The sequence below is a fragment of the Panulirus ornatus genome, chromosome 4, assembly GCF_036320965.1.
Source record: "Panulirus ornatus isolate Po-2019 chromosome 4, ASM3632096v1, whole genome shotgun sequence".
Lineage (NCBI taxonomy): Eukaryota > Metazoa > Arthropoda > Malacostraca > Decapoda > Palinuridae > Panulirus > Panulirus ornatus.
This window is the reverse complement of record NC_092227.1, coordinates 60,990,541-61,009,366: the sequence shown is the minus strand read 5'-3', so window position 1 is coordinate 61,009,366 and position 18,826 is coordinate 60,990,541. Positions and strand designations below refer to the sequence as shown.

The 18,826-nt window shown below is 40.9% G+C and overlaps 1 protein-coding gene across 1 annotated transcript in view; it reads right to left on the bottom strand.

Annotated features, from left to right (window-relative positions):
* Positions 1-18,826, bottom strand: part of LOC139764806 (uncharacterized) — a gene marked incomplete at its 3' end in the record, with an annotated part of 202,539 nt that overhangs the window by 130,355 nt on the left and 53,358 nt on the right. Inside the window, exons 7-8 of the mRNA XM_071691740.1 lie at positions 13,611-14,077; positions 1,391-1,670 (exon numbers count right to left, since the gene is read on the bottom strand). Of these exons, the coding sequence (XP_071547841.1) occupies positions 1,391-1,670; positions 13,611-14,077 (747 nt within the window). The remainder of the gene's footprint in view (positions 1-1,390; positions 1,671-13,610; positions 14,078-18,826) is intronic.

The window sequence follows — 18,826 nt, the reverse complement described above, 5'->3', positions numbered from 1 at the left end:
AACGCTACAAAGCTTCTGACAGGGTGTGGCATCTCCAAGCTCATCTCTTTTGGCTTCCTTTCCTCATATTTAGCTTCCTCTCTAGCTAATTTATCTGTGGTTGTTAATGGATCAGCTTCTCTGCCTTTCTCCATCAACTGCAGTGTCCCTCATGGTTTTGTCTTGTCTCCTCTCTTCTACAAATAACCAAATGCATTTATAGGCTGACGACTCACCACTGCATTCCTCCACATCCTTCAATTCTGCTCCTTCTCTCAACTGATCTTCATCTCATCTCCACACAACTTCAACAATTTCAGACATGCACAGTGAGGTGGACTAAATCCTATCAAGTTAAATGCCTCCAAGAACCATTTCTGCCCATCTCTCTGTAGTAAATTCCTCACAACTTTTCTCTTTCCCTTGACGGTTCCATAATTACACCTCTCACTCAGAGAACATACTTAGTATCACTGTAACACTGACACTATCTTGTAAACCCCACATTATAGAAATAGCTAAATCTGCCTCTAAGAAACTAGAAGTCCTGTTTAGATATCGAAATTTCTTTTTTTTTGAAGAGCTGCTCTGTTTTGACAAAGGACTGATCTGCTCTAGTTTGGAGGCACTGCTCTCACATCTTAGGTGGTTCTAGCTCTGCATCCTTACTTGATAAGAGTCGAGTCAATAGTGGTCCAACTTATCAAGTTACCAGGTTAACTTTAAAACTTGACCCACTTACCCTATGCCACAATGCTAGTTCACTTTCCTTCTTCTATGGGCATTACCTTCATTTTTGCTCCTAAGAGCTAGCTGCTTGTGTGGCCCCACCACTAGCTAAATCACATGCTACTCAACAAGCTGCTGTATCACATCATTACCATGTGGTCGTTGGTAACTCAAGGGTGGGCTGTTTTGTTAACAGTTTCTTTCCTTAAACCCCAAAGCTTTGGAAGTCTCTAGCCTCTCATATTTTTTCCCAATAACTATGACCTAGCAGTTTTAAAGGACAAATTTTTCACTTCCTCCAAAATTCAGAAGTACTTCTCCTTGTCTCTTCCTTTTCCTTTAATTTTCATTGACCTCTTTACATTTCAATAAAGGCCCAACTTTGATTTGGACTTTCATCCATGAATGGAGCTTCCAAGGATTTTTCTTCTTGAGAGAGACAGAGAGAAAAAGAGACTAGTGCTCATTAACATTTAGTGTTGGTTAAAGTTGGTTAAAGGTTACAACTTAAACTGTGCTCAACTTATGAAATCTACTTCAGTTTCTTTCACAGTGATTATCAAAGTTTTACTCATAATAAATGAATATTGGCAAACTTGAAATTAACACTCCTGACCATCCTAGTAAGGGCACACTGTATTTTCAGAAACAAATCAATTATACAATATACTTTTCAACTTACCTTCTAAATCTTTCAAGGCCTGAGGCTTCTCCCAGACAGATTCCTGTGTTTTGGAATTGTAGTAATAACTTCTACCATCAGGCGCTTTGTGCTCTGTCCAGTGAGATGCCTGGGCTACCATCTCTGGGTCTAGGTTGGAGTCATCTACTGATGAGGATGGTGCTCCCTGGGTTACTACAGCTGTACTACTCGCAACTACGGCAGGACTGCTTGCATTGTTCACTGTGCTATCATTCCCTGCGCCGCTACTGCTGGTAACACCAGGAGCACTGCTGTTGCTCTGTTGACCAATCAATAACACAAAAGATTTAGTACAATGGATTAAACAACCAGACAGGAAAATTCCAGTGACCATTCCAGGTAAATATAAAAGGTCTATTAAATACTGGTTAAAGAATAGTTGTTATTAGGTTAAACATCTGTGAAAAATTGAGTTACTAAAACATACCAACACAATGCTGGTCCTGTCCTTCAGAATACTCTACAAGCTCACTTCTATAACTTCAAGCCCATTTTCACTCTCACTCTTTCCACACATTCCTCAATGCTCCCAGGATTTTCACCCCCTGACCCACCCATGACACTCAGCTTCCACTGTTACACATGCTACCATATCCTCTCCCAAGTATGCATTTATGACACTTCACTTCTTCCAAGTTTTCTATATTCACATTCACATACCTACTAACCATTTTCTCTACACTAATAAACCTAATACCATTCCTTTCATTCACATTTACTCAAACCTTTCACAGACACCTGTTAGCTATGAAATCATTTTCTGCAATCTCTCTCTCATCTGCTACCAGTCTTGTCATCAGCAAACAAATGACTCATTACCCAAGCATCCCAGCCTCTGTCAGACTCAAGAACTACCTTTCTCATCCAAACCCTTGAATTCACTTCCCTCACCAGCTTACCCATAAACAATTCTATCCATAAACAGACTGAACAGCCATGATGACATCACACAAGCCTTCCAAACACCCACCTTCACCTGAAGCTACTTCATTCTCCTCTCAACCTATTCACACATACACCTATTCTGTTGACAACCCCCCCCCCCTCTCTAACAGCTTTCCTCCCACACCATTAATTCACAACACCCACAAACCATCACTGTCAACCCTATCATATACTTTTTCTAGATCCATAAGCCACATACAAATCCTATTTCTGTAAGTATTTCTTATACACCTTCTTCAAAGCAAACACCTGATCCAAACATCCTTAAGCAACCTTAAAGTGACGTTCCTCCCTCATCTGATGCTCTGTGCAAGCCACCACCCTTTCAATCACCTCTCTCTCATACAACTTTCCAAATAAACTCAACAATAGTTTTTTTCCCTAATACATTTGCCATATCACGCATTAGTGAGGTAGCACCAGAAGCAGATAAAGTCATGGCCTCTTTCACTCATATCCATCCTCTAACTGTCATGTACAATGCACAAAGCAGAGCCTCTTACCCACAACCAGGCCCCACAGTATTTTCTATGGTTTCCTCTAATCACTTCATTTGTCCTGGTTCTGCACGGTGACAGAATGATGTCTACTTTAGCCTTCAAAGCATTTTTCGATCCATTCTTCCGATGTCTACTTTAGCCTTCAAAGCATTTTTCAATCCATTCTTCCAACTCCTCTTTGTCCCCTCCACTTCTGACATGTATACCCTCTAGTCATCCAGTCCATATGAGCAAATAATTTCAGCACACCATCCTACTATCATACCTCTATCTTACCCAAACATTTCTTCTGCGAACAGACCTCCTCATACCACATAGTCATAAAACACCTAATTTCTAACACTTTCACCCTATTATTTGCATTTTTGTCTAAGGCCCAAGACTTGCATCCACACAGCACAACTGAGACTTCCTTATCAAACATACCCATCTTTGCTCTTAATGACAGTGATCTCTCTTTCCATACATCCCTAAATTCATTTAATACCTTTGCCCCTAACCACCCCATATGGCTTACTTTAGCTGCTATATCAACTTTCAGGTAAAAAGTTACACTCTAAATAAACTGTCTCTTTTTACAGGTAAAACTAATAACATTGCTTTTATTCACATGTACTGTCAACTTTCTTCTATCACACACTCTTCTAAACTCAGACACCTGCTTCTGCAGTTTCTCACATGAGTCTACCACCTGTACTGTCAACAGAAACAAGACATCCCCAACAAACACACACACACGCACTCCACACAGGTTGAATACCTGTTCCTCTTTCCAAGGCTCTAGCATTCATCTCCCTCAGCATCCCATTTATAAATATATCAAAAAGTCATAATTGGTGCATAGCTGTTTTAAGTCTTCGGGGATGTTTACCCCTACAGCCTGGCTGGTCTGTTACACTTTTGCAGGTACTTGTCCAAGGCTCTTAAACATCTTTACTATGCATCTCATCCTATTTCTAATGGTAGCTGGCAAGAGTTGAAGACTCTTGGCCCCTGGATGTTTTAAGATGTTCTCTCTTTTTGTGCGTATTGCATCATTTGGATTTCTGAGATAGTCTTTTAAAAAGTGCCTGTCTCGCAGTAAGATGTTATCACTGAATGTAAGTTGGGAACCATAACTTATAGGACTTTCCAGGTATGGATGATGATATACCTCTCCTACCTGCAATCCAGGGAATATAACCTAAGAGATTTCAGCCATTCCCAATAATCTAGTTTCTAATATGGGCTATGAAAAACATTTGAACATTCTCTAATTCTGCAGTTTTGCCTACCTTGTAGAGTGATGTTACAACATATCAATATTCAACCTGTGAAAGTATAAGAACATTGAATAACATCATCATTGGTATTTCTTCTCATGACTTGAAGGTCTGCAGGATACTGCCTGTCATCTTTCTGCATGAGGTAACCACTGTTTTGTTGTCTGCTGAAAGTTCGGTCATTAGACATTAATACTCCAAGGTCATTCATGTTATTCAACTGGTTTATGATAATGTTTGTGTCCGTCAGATATTCTGTGTAGATTTTAAGTTCTTCATTTTTCCCATGACGGAGGAGTTGAAACTGATGTCCATTGAAAATCAGTTAGTTCTCAGCCACTCAATTAAAGTTCTCGTTTAAGCCTTTTTGTATCCTTTTGAAATCTTGTACTGATGTGATCTTCATACTTACTCTTGTATCATTTGCGAAGGATGATATGAAACTGTAGCACGTGTTTACATCAATGTCAGATGTGAGAATGAAGAACAGGAAGGGTGCAAGTACATTTCCATCAGGGACTAAGCTTTTTACCATGGCAGCAGTGGAGATGGTATGGTTTACAACAAAATTTTGGGATCTGTTAGCTAAAAAGTTGTGTATCCATCTCACAATCTTTCTGGTTATTCCAATCTTTTGCATTCTATGTTATGAAGCCATAGTCACATTTGTCAAATGCTTTTGCACAGTCTGTGCAAACATCAGTATTTTTTTTTTTGCCTTTTCAGTTTCATCAACCCCATCACAATGGTCAAGCAACTGAGACAGGCAAGATCTTCCCGCCCTGAGAGCAAGCTGTCCTGGGTTATGAATATTGCACATCTCTATAAATTCTGTAATCTGGACTCTCCTAAAGATTTCAGTGATGTGAGAAGTTAATGCTACTGGTCAGTAGTTTTTTGAGACTGCTTTGGTTCCACCTTTGTGGAGTGGGGCAATGAGAGTATCAGAATCTACACTTTATCTCTAGGGGATATCAAGTGCATGTGCTGAAGGTGTCTTGCCTTTCTTTATGAAGAATGAGTTCTAAAAGTCTGGGCTCAGGGGTCCGTGCATGCTCTCAAGAGAGTAGTGAAATTAAGTGAGTTTAGAAAAGAGACGTGTGAAAAAGTATCAGGAGAGATTGAGTGAACATTGGCAAAAGGTGAGAGTAAATAAAGCAGGGGAACTGGGTGAGAAAGGGGAGGTATTTAGGGAGGCAGTACTGGCATGTGCGAGAGATGCATGTGGCACGCGAAAGGTGGGAAGTGGACTGATCAAAATGGGTAGTCAGTGGTGTGAGGAAGTAAAGCTGCTGATAAAAGAGAAGAGGGAGGCATATGGGTGGTACTTGCAGTAAAGGAGTGCAAATGATTGGGGGATGTATAAAAAGAAGCAAAGGTCAAGAAGAAGGTGAAAAAGAAAGTAAATGTGAATTGGTATGATTAGTATCAGTAAACTTTAGGAAGGATAAAGCGTATTGGGAGGATAATAATAAATGAAAAGCAAAAGAACAAATTGGATCATGGGCAAAGCAGGCAAAAGGGGAAGTGGTAACAGGTTGTGATGAAGAGAAAGGGAGATGGAGCAAGTATTTTGACACTGGTGAATGTGTTTCATGATAGGGTGGCAGATCTAGGGGGTTTAAATCATGGTTATGCAAAGTGAGTCATGGAAAATGGTTTAGTGAAGAGAGAAGAGATGCTGAAAGCCTTACGAAGGATGAAATGTGGCAAGGCAGATGGAGTGGATGGTATTGCTGTTGTCTGGTTAGTTAGGACATTCAATGTGTGTGTGGATCATGGTGAGGTGCCTGAGGATTAGCAGAATGTATGTATGGCACTAGTGTATAAAAGCAAGGAGGATAAAGGTGAGTGTTCAAACTACAAAGGTATAAGTTTGTTAAGTATACCTAGTAAAGTTGTATGGGAGGGTGGTAACTGAGTGTGGGCAGGCATCAGATTGCAGAGGAAGTGATAGAGGATGTGTGGATACATAAGTTTTCACTGAAGAATGTGTGAGAAATACATAGAAACAGATGGATTTGTATGTGGCATTTATGGATCTGGAGAAAGCATATGATAGGGATGATAAGAGATGCTTTGTGGAAGGACTTAATATATGGTGTTGGAAGAGAGCTACTAAAAGTAGTGAGAAGTTTTTATTGAAGATGTAATGCATGTGTACGAGTAGGAAGAGAGGATAATGAATCGTTCCAAATGAAGGTTGGTCTGCGGCAAAGGTGAGTGATGTCACCATGGTTATCTAATTTGTTTATGGAAGGAGTAGTGGTGGGGGCAAATGCGAGTCTTGGAGAGAGGGGTGACTATGCAATCTGTGGGGGATGAGAGAGCCTGGAAAGTGTGTCGATGTTGTTTGCTGAGGATACAGTACGGGTGGCAGATACTAGTGTGAAACAGCAGAAGTTGGTGACTGAGTTTGGAAGGGTGTGTGAGAGGAGAAAGTTAAGAGCAAAAGTGAATAAAAGCATAGTAATTAGGTTTAGTAGACTTGAGGGACAGGATAGTTGGGAGTGTGAATATCAATGGAGAAAAACTGAAGGAAGTGAGGTGTTTTAGATACTAGGGAGTGGACATGGAAGTATGAGTGAGTCATACGGTGGGTAGGAATATGTGAAAAGAGATCGTTTTCTGAGGGAGGGTAAAAATAGGTATGCCTGAAGGTATAGTAGTCCCTACATAATCATACAAACAGAAGGCATGGGCTATAGATAAGACTGTGCTGTCAACAGATTGAACCAGGGCATGTCCAGTGTCTAGATACACCATGGAAAGGTCTGTGGGATCTGGTTGTAGACTGGGAGCTGTTGGTTGGGGTGCATTGCATGACAACTAGGGAATGGATGTGAGTCGACAAGGCCTTTGGTCATCTGTTACTGTTGCTACCTCACTAATGTGGGGATGTCAATGAGTGGGAGAGCTCTGGCAATCTAAGTACTGGCCCCTCCCATGACCTTTCCCTCTCTGTGAGACCTTCCTCTTTTTCTGTTCACTATACCAACATTCATGGTCTATCTACTAACCTCTCCTCTGTTGAAAACCATCTGTCAAGTAACTCTCCTAATATCTTACTTCTCTCCAACACAGTTGTCTAATGATGTTCTAACTAGTCCCTTTTTCATATCTAATTATGACCTCCACTCACGATTCTGGTTCAAAGGTGGTGTTTGTGCTTATTCCAACACCAAAACACCTGTTTCACACCTCTAGGACTATGAGTCTCCAAACTTGGATGTTATATGGCTCAAAGTCTGCCTCCCTACTACTAAAACTGTCATCTGTTTCACCCATTGCATTCCTAATTCTACAAATTTTATATCCTTCGACTATCTAAACTCCTGCCATGAAACTGCGACATTCTCCCACCCGTAAACCAAGATCCTCTTCCTTGGGGATTTCAACATTTACCATAGGGAAGGGTTGAATTCCTCCCATATGGATGATAGAGGGATCAAAGCCCTTCGACTATCTAAACTCCTGCCATGAAACTGCGACATTCTCCCACCCGTAAACCAAGATCCTCTTCCTTGGGGATTTCAATGTTTAAAAAAGGGAAGGGTTGAATTCCTCCCATATGGATGATAGAGGGATCAAAGCCCTCACGTTCTCAATTCTCAATGAATTAGAACAAATCACCACCAACCCTACACAAATACCTGACTGCTGTGACTACTCCCCTAATATTCTGGAAATGTTTTAAACCTCTAGTACATCTCTATAAATACACACTCTTGCCTCAGTTGGTTCATCCGATCACACTCTCATGAGTGTATCAATTCTAAATGGCACCTCCCCCTCCAGCAGCCTCTTCTAAGCTTAAATAATGGCACCTGAACAATGCTAACTGAAATAACTTACCTAACTTCTTTTCTGACTTTCCTTGGGTAAATTACTGTCTCTTATGTGGTGATGGTTCTGTCTCAGTAAAATGCATAACAGAGGTTATTCTTGCGGAAATGGAAGCATTCATCCTCTCCTCCTCCAAGACTACTTTTTCATCCCTATCCATGGTTCAACCATTCCTGTTCTGAGGCCATTCAGACAAGGGATCAGGCATATCAGGCTTGGAAAAACTCTCCTTCCTCTGTCTCCCACTCAGCTTTTATCACTGCCCATAATCGTCTCAAACACGTTATCTGTGAGGCAAAGCGTTCCTTTATTCAAAGGAAGTATGATAACCTCTCCTTGTCATCCATTGATATGTCTTTCTGGTCTTTAGCTAAGGGTATCTCTAGCAACTTCTGTTGCTCTACCTTTCCCTAACTTTTCCGTTCTGACTACTATAACTATCTCTCCTGTTGACAAAGCAACTCTCTTTGGTTTCCGTTTCTCCTCCAATTCCACCTGGGATGACCCTAAGATTCCTTCACCTCCTAGCACTCCTCTTCCTAATCCTACGCCTCTTCCCAGAATCTCCTTTTGGACTGTGTCCAAAAAGCGCTTCTTTCTCTGGACACAAGCAAAGCTTATCATCCTGATGGCATCCTTCACCGTGTACTGGAAGAGTATGCCTCTGAACTTTCTGTTCAAACACCAAAACTTTTCCTTCTCCTTGTAAGCATGCATTGATACAACCCATTCTTAAGAAGGGCGACTGTTCTGACCCCTTTAACTATCGTCCTACTGCTTTGATATCTACCATTTCCAAAGTCTTTGAATCCCCCCTCAACTCTATATCCTTAAACACCTTGAAAATCAGTCTTCTCTCTGATTGCCAGCATGGCTTACGTAAGACTAGATCCACTAATGATATTCTTTCATATCTTACTTATGTCTGATCATCATCCCTGAAAGATTTTGGGGAGTCATATGTAGTTGCCCTTGACATATTCAAGGCTTCTGAGAGGGTGTGGCATCGGGGTCTCAACTCTAAGTTGCCCTCTTTTGCCTTTCCTCCCTCACTTTACTCCTTCAAATTTAGCTTCCTCTCTGGCTGATCTATCTCTGTGGTTGTTGATGGATCAGCTTCCCCCTTTTCTCCTTCAACAGCAGTGTTCCTCAAGGTTCTGTCCTGTCCCCTACACTTTTTCTCCATTTTTCCCACAATTTCCTCTCAAGCACAAATAATCAAATGCATTCATATACTGATGACTTAACACTATAATCAAATGCACTCAAAACTGATGACTTAACACTACATTCATCAAAATCCTTCAATTCTGCTTCTATTATCACTCAATCTGCATCTTGTCTTGACACAGCTTCTGCAATAATCTACCCCACAGAGATAATCTGTGGGGTACACATCTTGTTAAGTTTAATGCCTCCAAGACCAAATATCTACCCATCTCTCTATCAAATAATCCCTACAACTCTCGTCTCTCCTTTGATGTTCTGTAATTCCACCTCAACTCGATGAACATACTTGGTATTACTGTAACATTCACTCTTTCATGGAAACCCTACATTACAGGAATAACCAAGTATACCTCTAACAAACTCGGTGTCCAGTTCGGATGTCGAAATTTCTTTCCTATTGAACAGTAGCTCCACTTATACAAGGGATTGATTCTTCACTGTATGGAGTACTGCTATCATATTTGGGGTAGTTCTAGCTCTGTATCCTTACTTGACAGAGTTGAGTCAAATGCAGTCTGACTTATAAACTATTCCAGGCTAACTTCTATACTTGACCCACTTGCCTTACACCACAATGTTGGTTCGCTTTCCCTTTTCTACAAGTATCAATTTGATTTTAGTTCTGGTGAGCTAGCTGTGCCCCCGTCACTAGCTAGACCACTTAATAATCAGCAAGCTGCTGCATCACATGATTATTGTGTAGCCATCAGCAACTCGAGGGTGGGCAATTTTGATACCTGCTTCTTTCCCTACATGTCAAAGGTTTGGAACTCTCTACTTTCTCATGCCTTTCCCAATAACTATGACCTGGCACATTTCAAAAGACATGTCTTTCACTTTCTCAGAAATTCGTAAATACTTTCCCTTGGTTTTCTTTTCAGTTTCATAATTCTCTCTATATTTCAACTAAGGACTGGGTGTGATGTGGACTTTTGTTCATGACTGGAGCCTTCAACATAAAAAAGGAAAACACACATTCTGACCAGGTGGTTTTGCATCCAAACTTGTCTGACCAGGTGGTTTTGCATCCAAACTTGATTTTACTTGAAGTACAAGAAGTTCGAGGTGATAATGTCTCATATTAGGTCCGTATTATTTGAAAAGACCAAGTCCAGGGCGTTTTTTCCCCTAGTTGGTTTTATTTGTTGGCTGAAGGAAATCCTTTACATTGTCTCAATAACTCTCTTTTAAACAGCTACTTTCAGAGTCTGCCTGTGTCCATTTCATGTACTGTAGTTCGAAGTCTCCTAAAACAAGTACATTTGGAGCTGGGTTTCTGAGGTCAAGACAAGAGCCTACATTTCTTACTTGTTCTGATAATTCAAGGTGTCATCACACCCTCACAAGAGACCACTTCCTCTACTCTCTACCTACATACACACATGCCTTACTCCCTTGATGAAAACTCCTCGCTGCTTATAATCACTTTCCTCCTGCACTTTATGTTTATAGTACCTTCCACAATTCATCTTTATCAACCCTATAAAATGCTTTCACCACATTCATACATGTCTCAGCATTTCTCTTATATTCTTTAAGCAAGCATCTGATTGAAGACTCCTTTACCACTCCTGCAACCATACTGTTGAACAAATTAATTCAAACAGCAACAGATCACTGGGTCCTTGAGGCTGCTTATGATAGTAGAAAGGCATCAAATAATTCAAAGGGAAAAAAATGCAAACTGTCAATGTAACTAAGGAGGTGCAAATAATGTAAGTCACTGACTTGAAGCACAATATCTATCATGTCTGCTCTTAAATGTATGAACACAGAAACCTCATAATGAACCAGATGCATTCTCGAGGAGTGAGTGTCAAGTGAATAACCCATTTAAAGAGATAGTTACAACATAGTGCCTATGGAGATGCATGCCTGACAGTGTCAATTCCTACACTAGTTGAGAGCTATAGAATGGCTTCCTTCAGTTTCAGTAATGGTCCTACAGATATCATTTAAAAGTTTTATTAATAAAGAAAAGACATGATGCCTGAGGAGATGCATTCCTGACAGCATCAATTCATGCACTAGTTGAGTGCTATAGAATGGCTTCCTGAAGTTTCCATTAGTATCAGAGATAAAATAAAGACAGTGAAGAGCAGGATGGAGTGAGTATTTTGAAAGTCTGTTGACTGTGTCTGAAGGGTGGCAGATGTAAGGGTGTTTGGGTCAGGGTAGTATGCAAAGTGAAAGAGTCAAGGAGAGTGACTTGGTCAAGAGAGACAATGAAAGCCTTACATAAGATGATATGTAGCTGGATTAGATGTTATTACAGTTGAATTTCTTATGAAAAGGGGTTGTTTAGGATATTCACTTTATAATGGACCATAGTGATGTGCCTGGGGATTGGCAGAATGCATGTATAGTGACAATGAATAAAGGTAAGTTTTCAACTACACAGGTCTAAGTTAATTGAGTGTACCTGTTATACTGCATGGGAACGTAGTGATTGAGAGGGCGATGGCATTTACAGAGCATCAGACTGGGGAGGACCAGTCGTGTTTTAGAAGAGGGAGATGTGTGGTTCAGGTGTTTGCTTTTAAGAATGTGTGTGAAAAACAGGATTCTATGAATCTGGAGAAAGCATATCATACGGTTGATAGAGATGCCTTGTACAAGGTTTTAAGAATATATGAGATGGAAGGAAAACTGCTAGAAGCATTGAGAAATTTTTAATAAGGGTGTAAGGCATCTGAATCAGTAGGAAGAAAGGAAAGTGAATGGTTCCAAGTGAAGGTTGGTCTGTGGCATGGGTTTGATAACCATGGCTGTTTAATTGGTTTATGGATGGGGTGGTGTACTATTTTCCTCATTGAAAACACTTAAACTTGTTAATCAGTTCCTCACATATCCTAACACTTTCCTATAATACTTTCCCCTTTGAAATTCCTTAATCTAATTAGCTGCTCTTTAACTGACAACCTACTTCTGATGAATTTATGAAAAAGATTTGGATTTTTAACTGTTTCACTCTCCTCCTCCGGCTATATTCATTCTTTGCCCTCCTATACCTGAGTAAGCTAGCTGCATGTGTCACCTACATCTACACCACTGCAAATCTTTAAGCTCCCTTGCTTAACATCTTTGATTAAACCATTCTTTCCTCTTTCTAAAACTTTCCTCTGTATCTGAGGCTAAAAGAACACACCTTCTTCCTTCATTGTAAATGTCACAGAAACTTTCATCACAATATCCTGGTTCCTGGCTACTGAACTTCATATCTCAATCTATGTTAGTGTATAAACTTAGAGGTTCAGTGTAGTTTCCATGATTATGTCTCTTTTTCAAATCCTGTCACATCTATGTCTGAGGGTTCAGTAGTCCCAACAACGTTGGAATACCATGTAAAGTTATACCTGAGAAAGTACAAAAGAGGGTGAATAGAATGGAAATGAAATGCTTGAGGACAATATGCGGTGTGACGAGGGTTGATTAAGTACAAAATGATAGGGTAAAAGACATGTGGTAATAAAAAGAGTATGATTGAGAGCTGAAGAATGTGTGCTAAAATGGTTTGGACATATGAGTAAATGAATGATAAGATGATATACTCAAATGTGTCAAAGCCAGAGAGAACAAGAAGGGGAGACCAAATTGGAGATAGAAGGATGCAATGAATATGATTCTGAGTGCTCAGGGTCTGAACATGCAGGAGGGTGAGACATCCAAAGGATAGAGTGAACAGGAGCAAGGTGGTATGCAGGGAGCAATGTGCTGTCAATGAACTGAACCAAGGGTACATGAAGCAGCCCAGGAAAGCATGGAAAGAAGTTGTGAGAGTCCCGTTTATGAATAGGGAGATGTGATTTTCAAGCATTACACATTACACCAAGAAAAAGAATGTCAGCACACGAGGTTTTTTTCTTTGCTCCTGGCATTACCTTGGTAAAGTAAGAAACAGTGAACAAGTATGAATTAAACAAAAAGTTTCTAAAATTGGTGAGATCACATTAAAACAAAGTGTGCTGAAATGGTTTGCAAACATGAAGAAAATGATAGAGGAGTGGATGACAAAGAAAACATTTTCATATATGTCAGAAGCAAAGGGAATGATAAGGGGGAGACCAATTGAAGACAGAAGGATAGAGCAAATGCAATTCGGAGTGGTTGTGGTCTGAACATGCAGAGGGTGAACGACATCAAATGGATCGAGTAAACTGGAGCAATGTGGTATACAAGGGGAGGAGGGATGTGGAATAAAACAACTGCATGTTTGTGGATATGTGATTTTGATGTACTCCACATGACAGCTGGAGAATGGGTGTGAGTGAATAAGGTCTTTTCTTTGTCTGCTCCTGGTGCTACCTTGCTATAGCAGGAAACAAAACAAGTATGAATAAAAGATTTTTCTAAACTCAGTGATATCTAATTACCTTAAGGAAATTATGTACGGAAGCACTATTTTCATGAACTAACCTCTGATCCTTGGAGTGGCTCTGGTTCAAGAGGTTGTTGCTGCTGCTGTGATGGCTGTGGCTGCTGCTGTTGTTGAGGAGGCTGCTGCTGTTGTGGAGGCTGCTGCTGTTGTGGAGGCTGCTGTTGCTGCTGTTGCTGTGGTGGTTGCTGCTGTTGTGGCTGCTGCTGTGGAGGCTGCTGCTGCTGTTGTGGAGGTTGCTGCTGCTGTTGTTGCTGTTGCTGTTGCTGCTGTTGTTGTTGTTGTTGTTGCTGCTGCTGCTGCTGCTGTTGCTGTTGCTGCTGCTGTTGCTGCTGCTGCTGTTGCTGCTGATGGTGGTGATCACCCATTGGACCTGGCATACTACCTTGTGGCATGTTTCCCATGCCAGGTGGTGGCATTCCCCATCCAGGAGGGCCCATCGGGGGCCCAGGGGGCATTCCAGGACCAGGGTAACCATTCCACCCAGGGCCTGGACCAGGACCAAAACCTGATAATGATAAACAAGTCCACAATCCCATACTCAAATGCTGAGGAGTTGCCATCTTATGAGATAAAACTACTTGTAAATTAGAACACTACTCCATATGATACTGTATAGAATATACATTAACTTGATATTTTGTAATTTTTGTCAGGAGTGCAGAGCAAAAAAGTATCAAAAAACAAAAATAGGAGTATGCTTTTTCTTTTTACAAAATATGCCACAATTAACAAAGTTCATAAAAAGGATCAAATACCTAGGCAATAAATAATTTGTGAAAATATGAAAACTAAAACTTGTGAATCTAAGAAGACATCAAGAAGAAAATTCTCTTTTAACAACGCTAAGCCAATAATGTTAAAAAGAATAAGGGTGGAGGTAATGTTACATCACCACATTTGGTCAATACAAATGAAAATACTGTGTACATGCAATCATTAGAAATCACGTTTCCAGACAAGTTATATATGCTATAAACATGAGGAAAAAGAATACATCCCTTGTCTTCATTGTGTGTTCTACAACATGACTAAAAGGGATGGGAGTGGGACACATGAAACTGTCCCTTCTTGTGTTTTAATTCCTTAAAGCTGGAACAGGTGAAGGACACAAAGCAATGAGTGCCCATTCTCCTTGAGGGCTCAGACTGGGATGTCCAAATAGCCATGGATGTAACCAGGATAAGAATGTTGAGAGTGATTGTATAGTTGGGGAAGAGAACCTGGATGTTCTGACTGTTAGTGAAACTCAGCTCAAGAGGAATGGGGAAGAATGGATTAGAAATACCATAGGAGAAAAGCCTAGGGTTTGCATAAAGGGGAAAGCAAAAGAGGGGATGGCACTTATGCTGGGGAAGGTGCTATGGGGTTATGTGTGAATGTAAGGAAGCAAGTGTCAGACCAGCATGGGTGAGATTCAATTTGTTTAGAAGAGGCTGCCGATTGAGTGCTTATGAATCAAGTTGCAGGAAGAGAGGCAAGTATTTTTGATAGAAATAAGAGTGCATCCAATATTCTGAGGTGAACAATGCACGAGAGCATGATGTGGTAGTTAAGGGCATGATTGTGGGGGTATGGGGTACTGGATGTCAAAGATAATGAAAATGCTGAACATGTGTGCTACAAATGGACTAGTATTTGGTATAAAACATATCTTAAACAGAGGGACATAACTCAAGTATACAAGGGTGGGTAGGGTTAATGCTGATTGGGCATTTTTGTATCAAACACCTAACTGACCAGCATGCTAGAGTAAGACTTCTAGATGTAAATGAGGTGAGAGAGTCAGCTTCTGGGATATATGAATCAATATCTGTGGATGTAAGAGTGAAATCTGTAGTGGTTTCAGGAAAAGAGGAAATGGTATGGGTCGGATGGAAGGTAGTGAAAGTGAGTGTGCTTGGAAAGGAGATACCACATGAAACCAGAAAAAGAATAGCAAAGATGACATTGTAACTAACTAAGTTGGCTAGGAATTGGGAGGTATCATGGGAGGCAGTGCTTCCTTGTGTAAGAGAAGTAGTGGTATGGGGAGGGTGGGATGTGTGTGAGGAAATTAAAATGTTAGTCTACAGAGGTGTCTAAATGACTGAATGAACAAACAAAAAAGCAGCAGGTCAAGAGAGAGGTGAACAAGCTGAAAACAAAAAGGAGGCAAATAAGAACTGCAATGAATGACTATCATCAAACTTCTGCAAGAAGAAAATGTTTAGGAAGATGAGCAGTATGAAGAGAACAAGAAAATTAATGGAAGCAACAGTGAAAGGAACAGATGGGGAAATGGTAAGAGGCAAAAAGTAATGAAGAGGAGTAAGTCCTGTACTCTGGAGGAAGGTTGAATATGTTAGATAACAAGGTGGCAGATGAGGGTGTTTTGGATATGGAGGTATGTGAAGGGAGAGAATCATGGCAAGGACTTTGGTGATAAGAGGAGGGGTGGCGAAAGCTTTGCTTTAGATAAAATTCATCAAATAGGCTGGAGTGATTGGACTGTTCATGAATTTCTCAAGAAAGGAAGTGAAATTGTTGAGAAATGATTACTTAGTATTTTCAATGTATGAATGGCTGCTTAAGGTATGGAATGTTGGAGTTCCAGAGGTAAGGTATAAACCTGATGAGCATACATGGTATATTGCATAAGTGGTGGATGAGAGGGTAGTGGCATCATATCAGGGAGATACAATAAGGCACCAGGAGTGGTAAAGGATTTTTGGATCTGATGTTTGCTAGAAGCATGTGACAAACACTCAAAGAAAGAAAAGGATTTAGTGAATGGCATTTACAGATCTGGAGCAAGTGTACTACATAGTTGATAAAGAGATGCAATGAGGAAATTATTACAAAGATACGTTGTATGAGAAAAGCTACTTGAAGCAATAACGAATATATGGGTAAGTCAGGCAAATATGGAGTAAGAAGAGCAGAGGGTGACTGGTCCCAGGAAGCAAGTCTGCAGCAAGAGTGTATGATGTCATGAACATTGCTTAATCTGTTTATGACTGGGGTGGTGAGGGAGGTACAAGCAAAGTTCTAGGTGAGGGACCTGGGAGATGAGTTAGCTGCTGTATGCTTAAGTTACTGATCTGGAGGCAGACTAGAGTGAAAAACTGCAGAAGCTGGTGTCTGTGCTTGGGTAAGTATGTGTGATAAGAAAGTTAAGAGTTAATAAGAATAAAAGTGAGATTGAATGAAGAGAATAAGGAGAAGAGTGTTTTTGATACCTGGGAGTTGAAAAGGCAGCGAATGGAACCATGGAAGCTAAAATGAGCCATAGGTTGGGTGAAGGGGCTAAGTGTTGAGTGCATTGAGCAGTGTGTGGAATGAGAGGCCACTGTCTATGACAGCAAAACGGAGGAATTTTCAATGGTATAGTAACTCCAGAAGTTAAGAGAGCTGAAAAGGGTATGCTGAAATGGCTTGGACATATGGAATGAGTGAGGAGAGAATGACGAAAAAGATATATGTGTCAGAAGTGAGAGGGACAAGAAGGGGGAAACCAAATTGAAGATGAAGGATGGTGTGAAAAAAGAATGAGTGCTCAAGTCCGAAACACTCAGGAAGGTGAAAGGTGTGCATGGGATAGAGCACTCTTGAGTGATGAGACATACAAGGGGCAATGTGCTGTAAAAGGACTGAACCAGGACATGTGAAGGCGATGGGAGAAACCATGGAAAAATCTGTGGCACCTCACTGTAGAGTGAGGGTTGTGGTTTCACTGCATTACACATGACAGTAATAGAATGGATGTGAGCAAGTGAGGCCTTTCACTGTCTGCTCCTAGTGCTACCTCATTAATGGGGGAAATAGCAAATAAGTATGAAAGAAAAAAGTAGTCCCTTCATTGAAGAAGGTGGCTATGCTGCCAATGAAATGCTTGAGGATGAGAATGCGATATGTGGATTGATGACCGAGTGCAAAACTACGGGGTAAGAGAGGTTTGATACAATGAAGAGTGGCTGAGAGAGCTTAACTGAGGGAGTTGAAATGGTTTGGACATATGGGGAGAATGAACAAGGAAAAGTTGACCAGGAGGGTATGTGTGTCAAAAGTGGAGAGGAAAATGATAGGGGGAGACCAAACTGTAGATGAAGGGATGGAGTGAACAATTCTTTGAGTGATGGGCATAAAAATGCAGGAGGGTGTAAGGTATGCAGATATAGCATTATGAAGTGATGTGGCTATCAGTTCAACATGCTGTCAATAAGCTGAATAAGGGCACATGAAGTGATAGGAGGAAACAACGAAGGGGTCTATAAGGATTTGGCTGTGGATTGGGGGTTCTGCTTTCAGTGCATTATATATGATAGTTACATTGATGATGTGATCAAAAAAAAAAGCCATCTTCAATCTGTTCCAAGCCCTACCTTGATAGAAAGAAAATGTCAAATGTGGAAGAACATAAATATTTATTTATTTATTTATTTATTTTGCTTTGTCGCTGTCTCCCGCGTTTGTGAGGCAGCGCAAGGAAAAAGACGAAAGAAATGGCACAACCCACCCCCATACACAATGTACACACACACACGCAAATATACATACCTATACATCTCAATGTACACATATATATACACACACAGACACATACATATAAACCCATGCACACAATTCACACTGCCTGCCCCTATTCATTCCCATCGCCACCTCGCCACACATGGAATACCATCCCCCTCCCCCTCATGTGTGCGAGGTAGCACTAGGAAAAGACAACAAAGGCCCCATTCGTTCACACTCAGTCTCCAGCTGTCACGCAATAATGCCCGAAACCACAGCTCCCTTTCCACATCCAGGCCCCACACAACTTTCCATGGTTTACCCCAGATGCTTCACATGCCCTGATTCAATCCACTGACAGCACGTCAACCCCGATATACCACATCGATCCAATTCACTCTATTCCTTGCCCTCCTTTCACCCTCCTGCATGTTCAGGCCCCGATCACACAAAATCTTTTTCACTCCATCTTTCCACCTCCAATTTGGTCTCCCACTTCTCCTCGTTCCCTCCACCTCCGACACATATATCCTCTTGGTCAATCTTTCCTCACTCATTCTCTCCATGTGACCAAACCATTTCAAAACACCCTCTTCTGCTCTCTCAACCACGCTCTTTTCATTTCCACACATCTCTCTTACCCTTACATTACTTCCTCGATCAAACCACCTCACACCACACATTGTCCTCAAACATCTCATTTCCAGCACATCCACCCTCAGGCGCACAACTCTATCCATAGCCCATGCCTCGCAACTATATAACA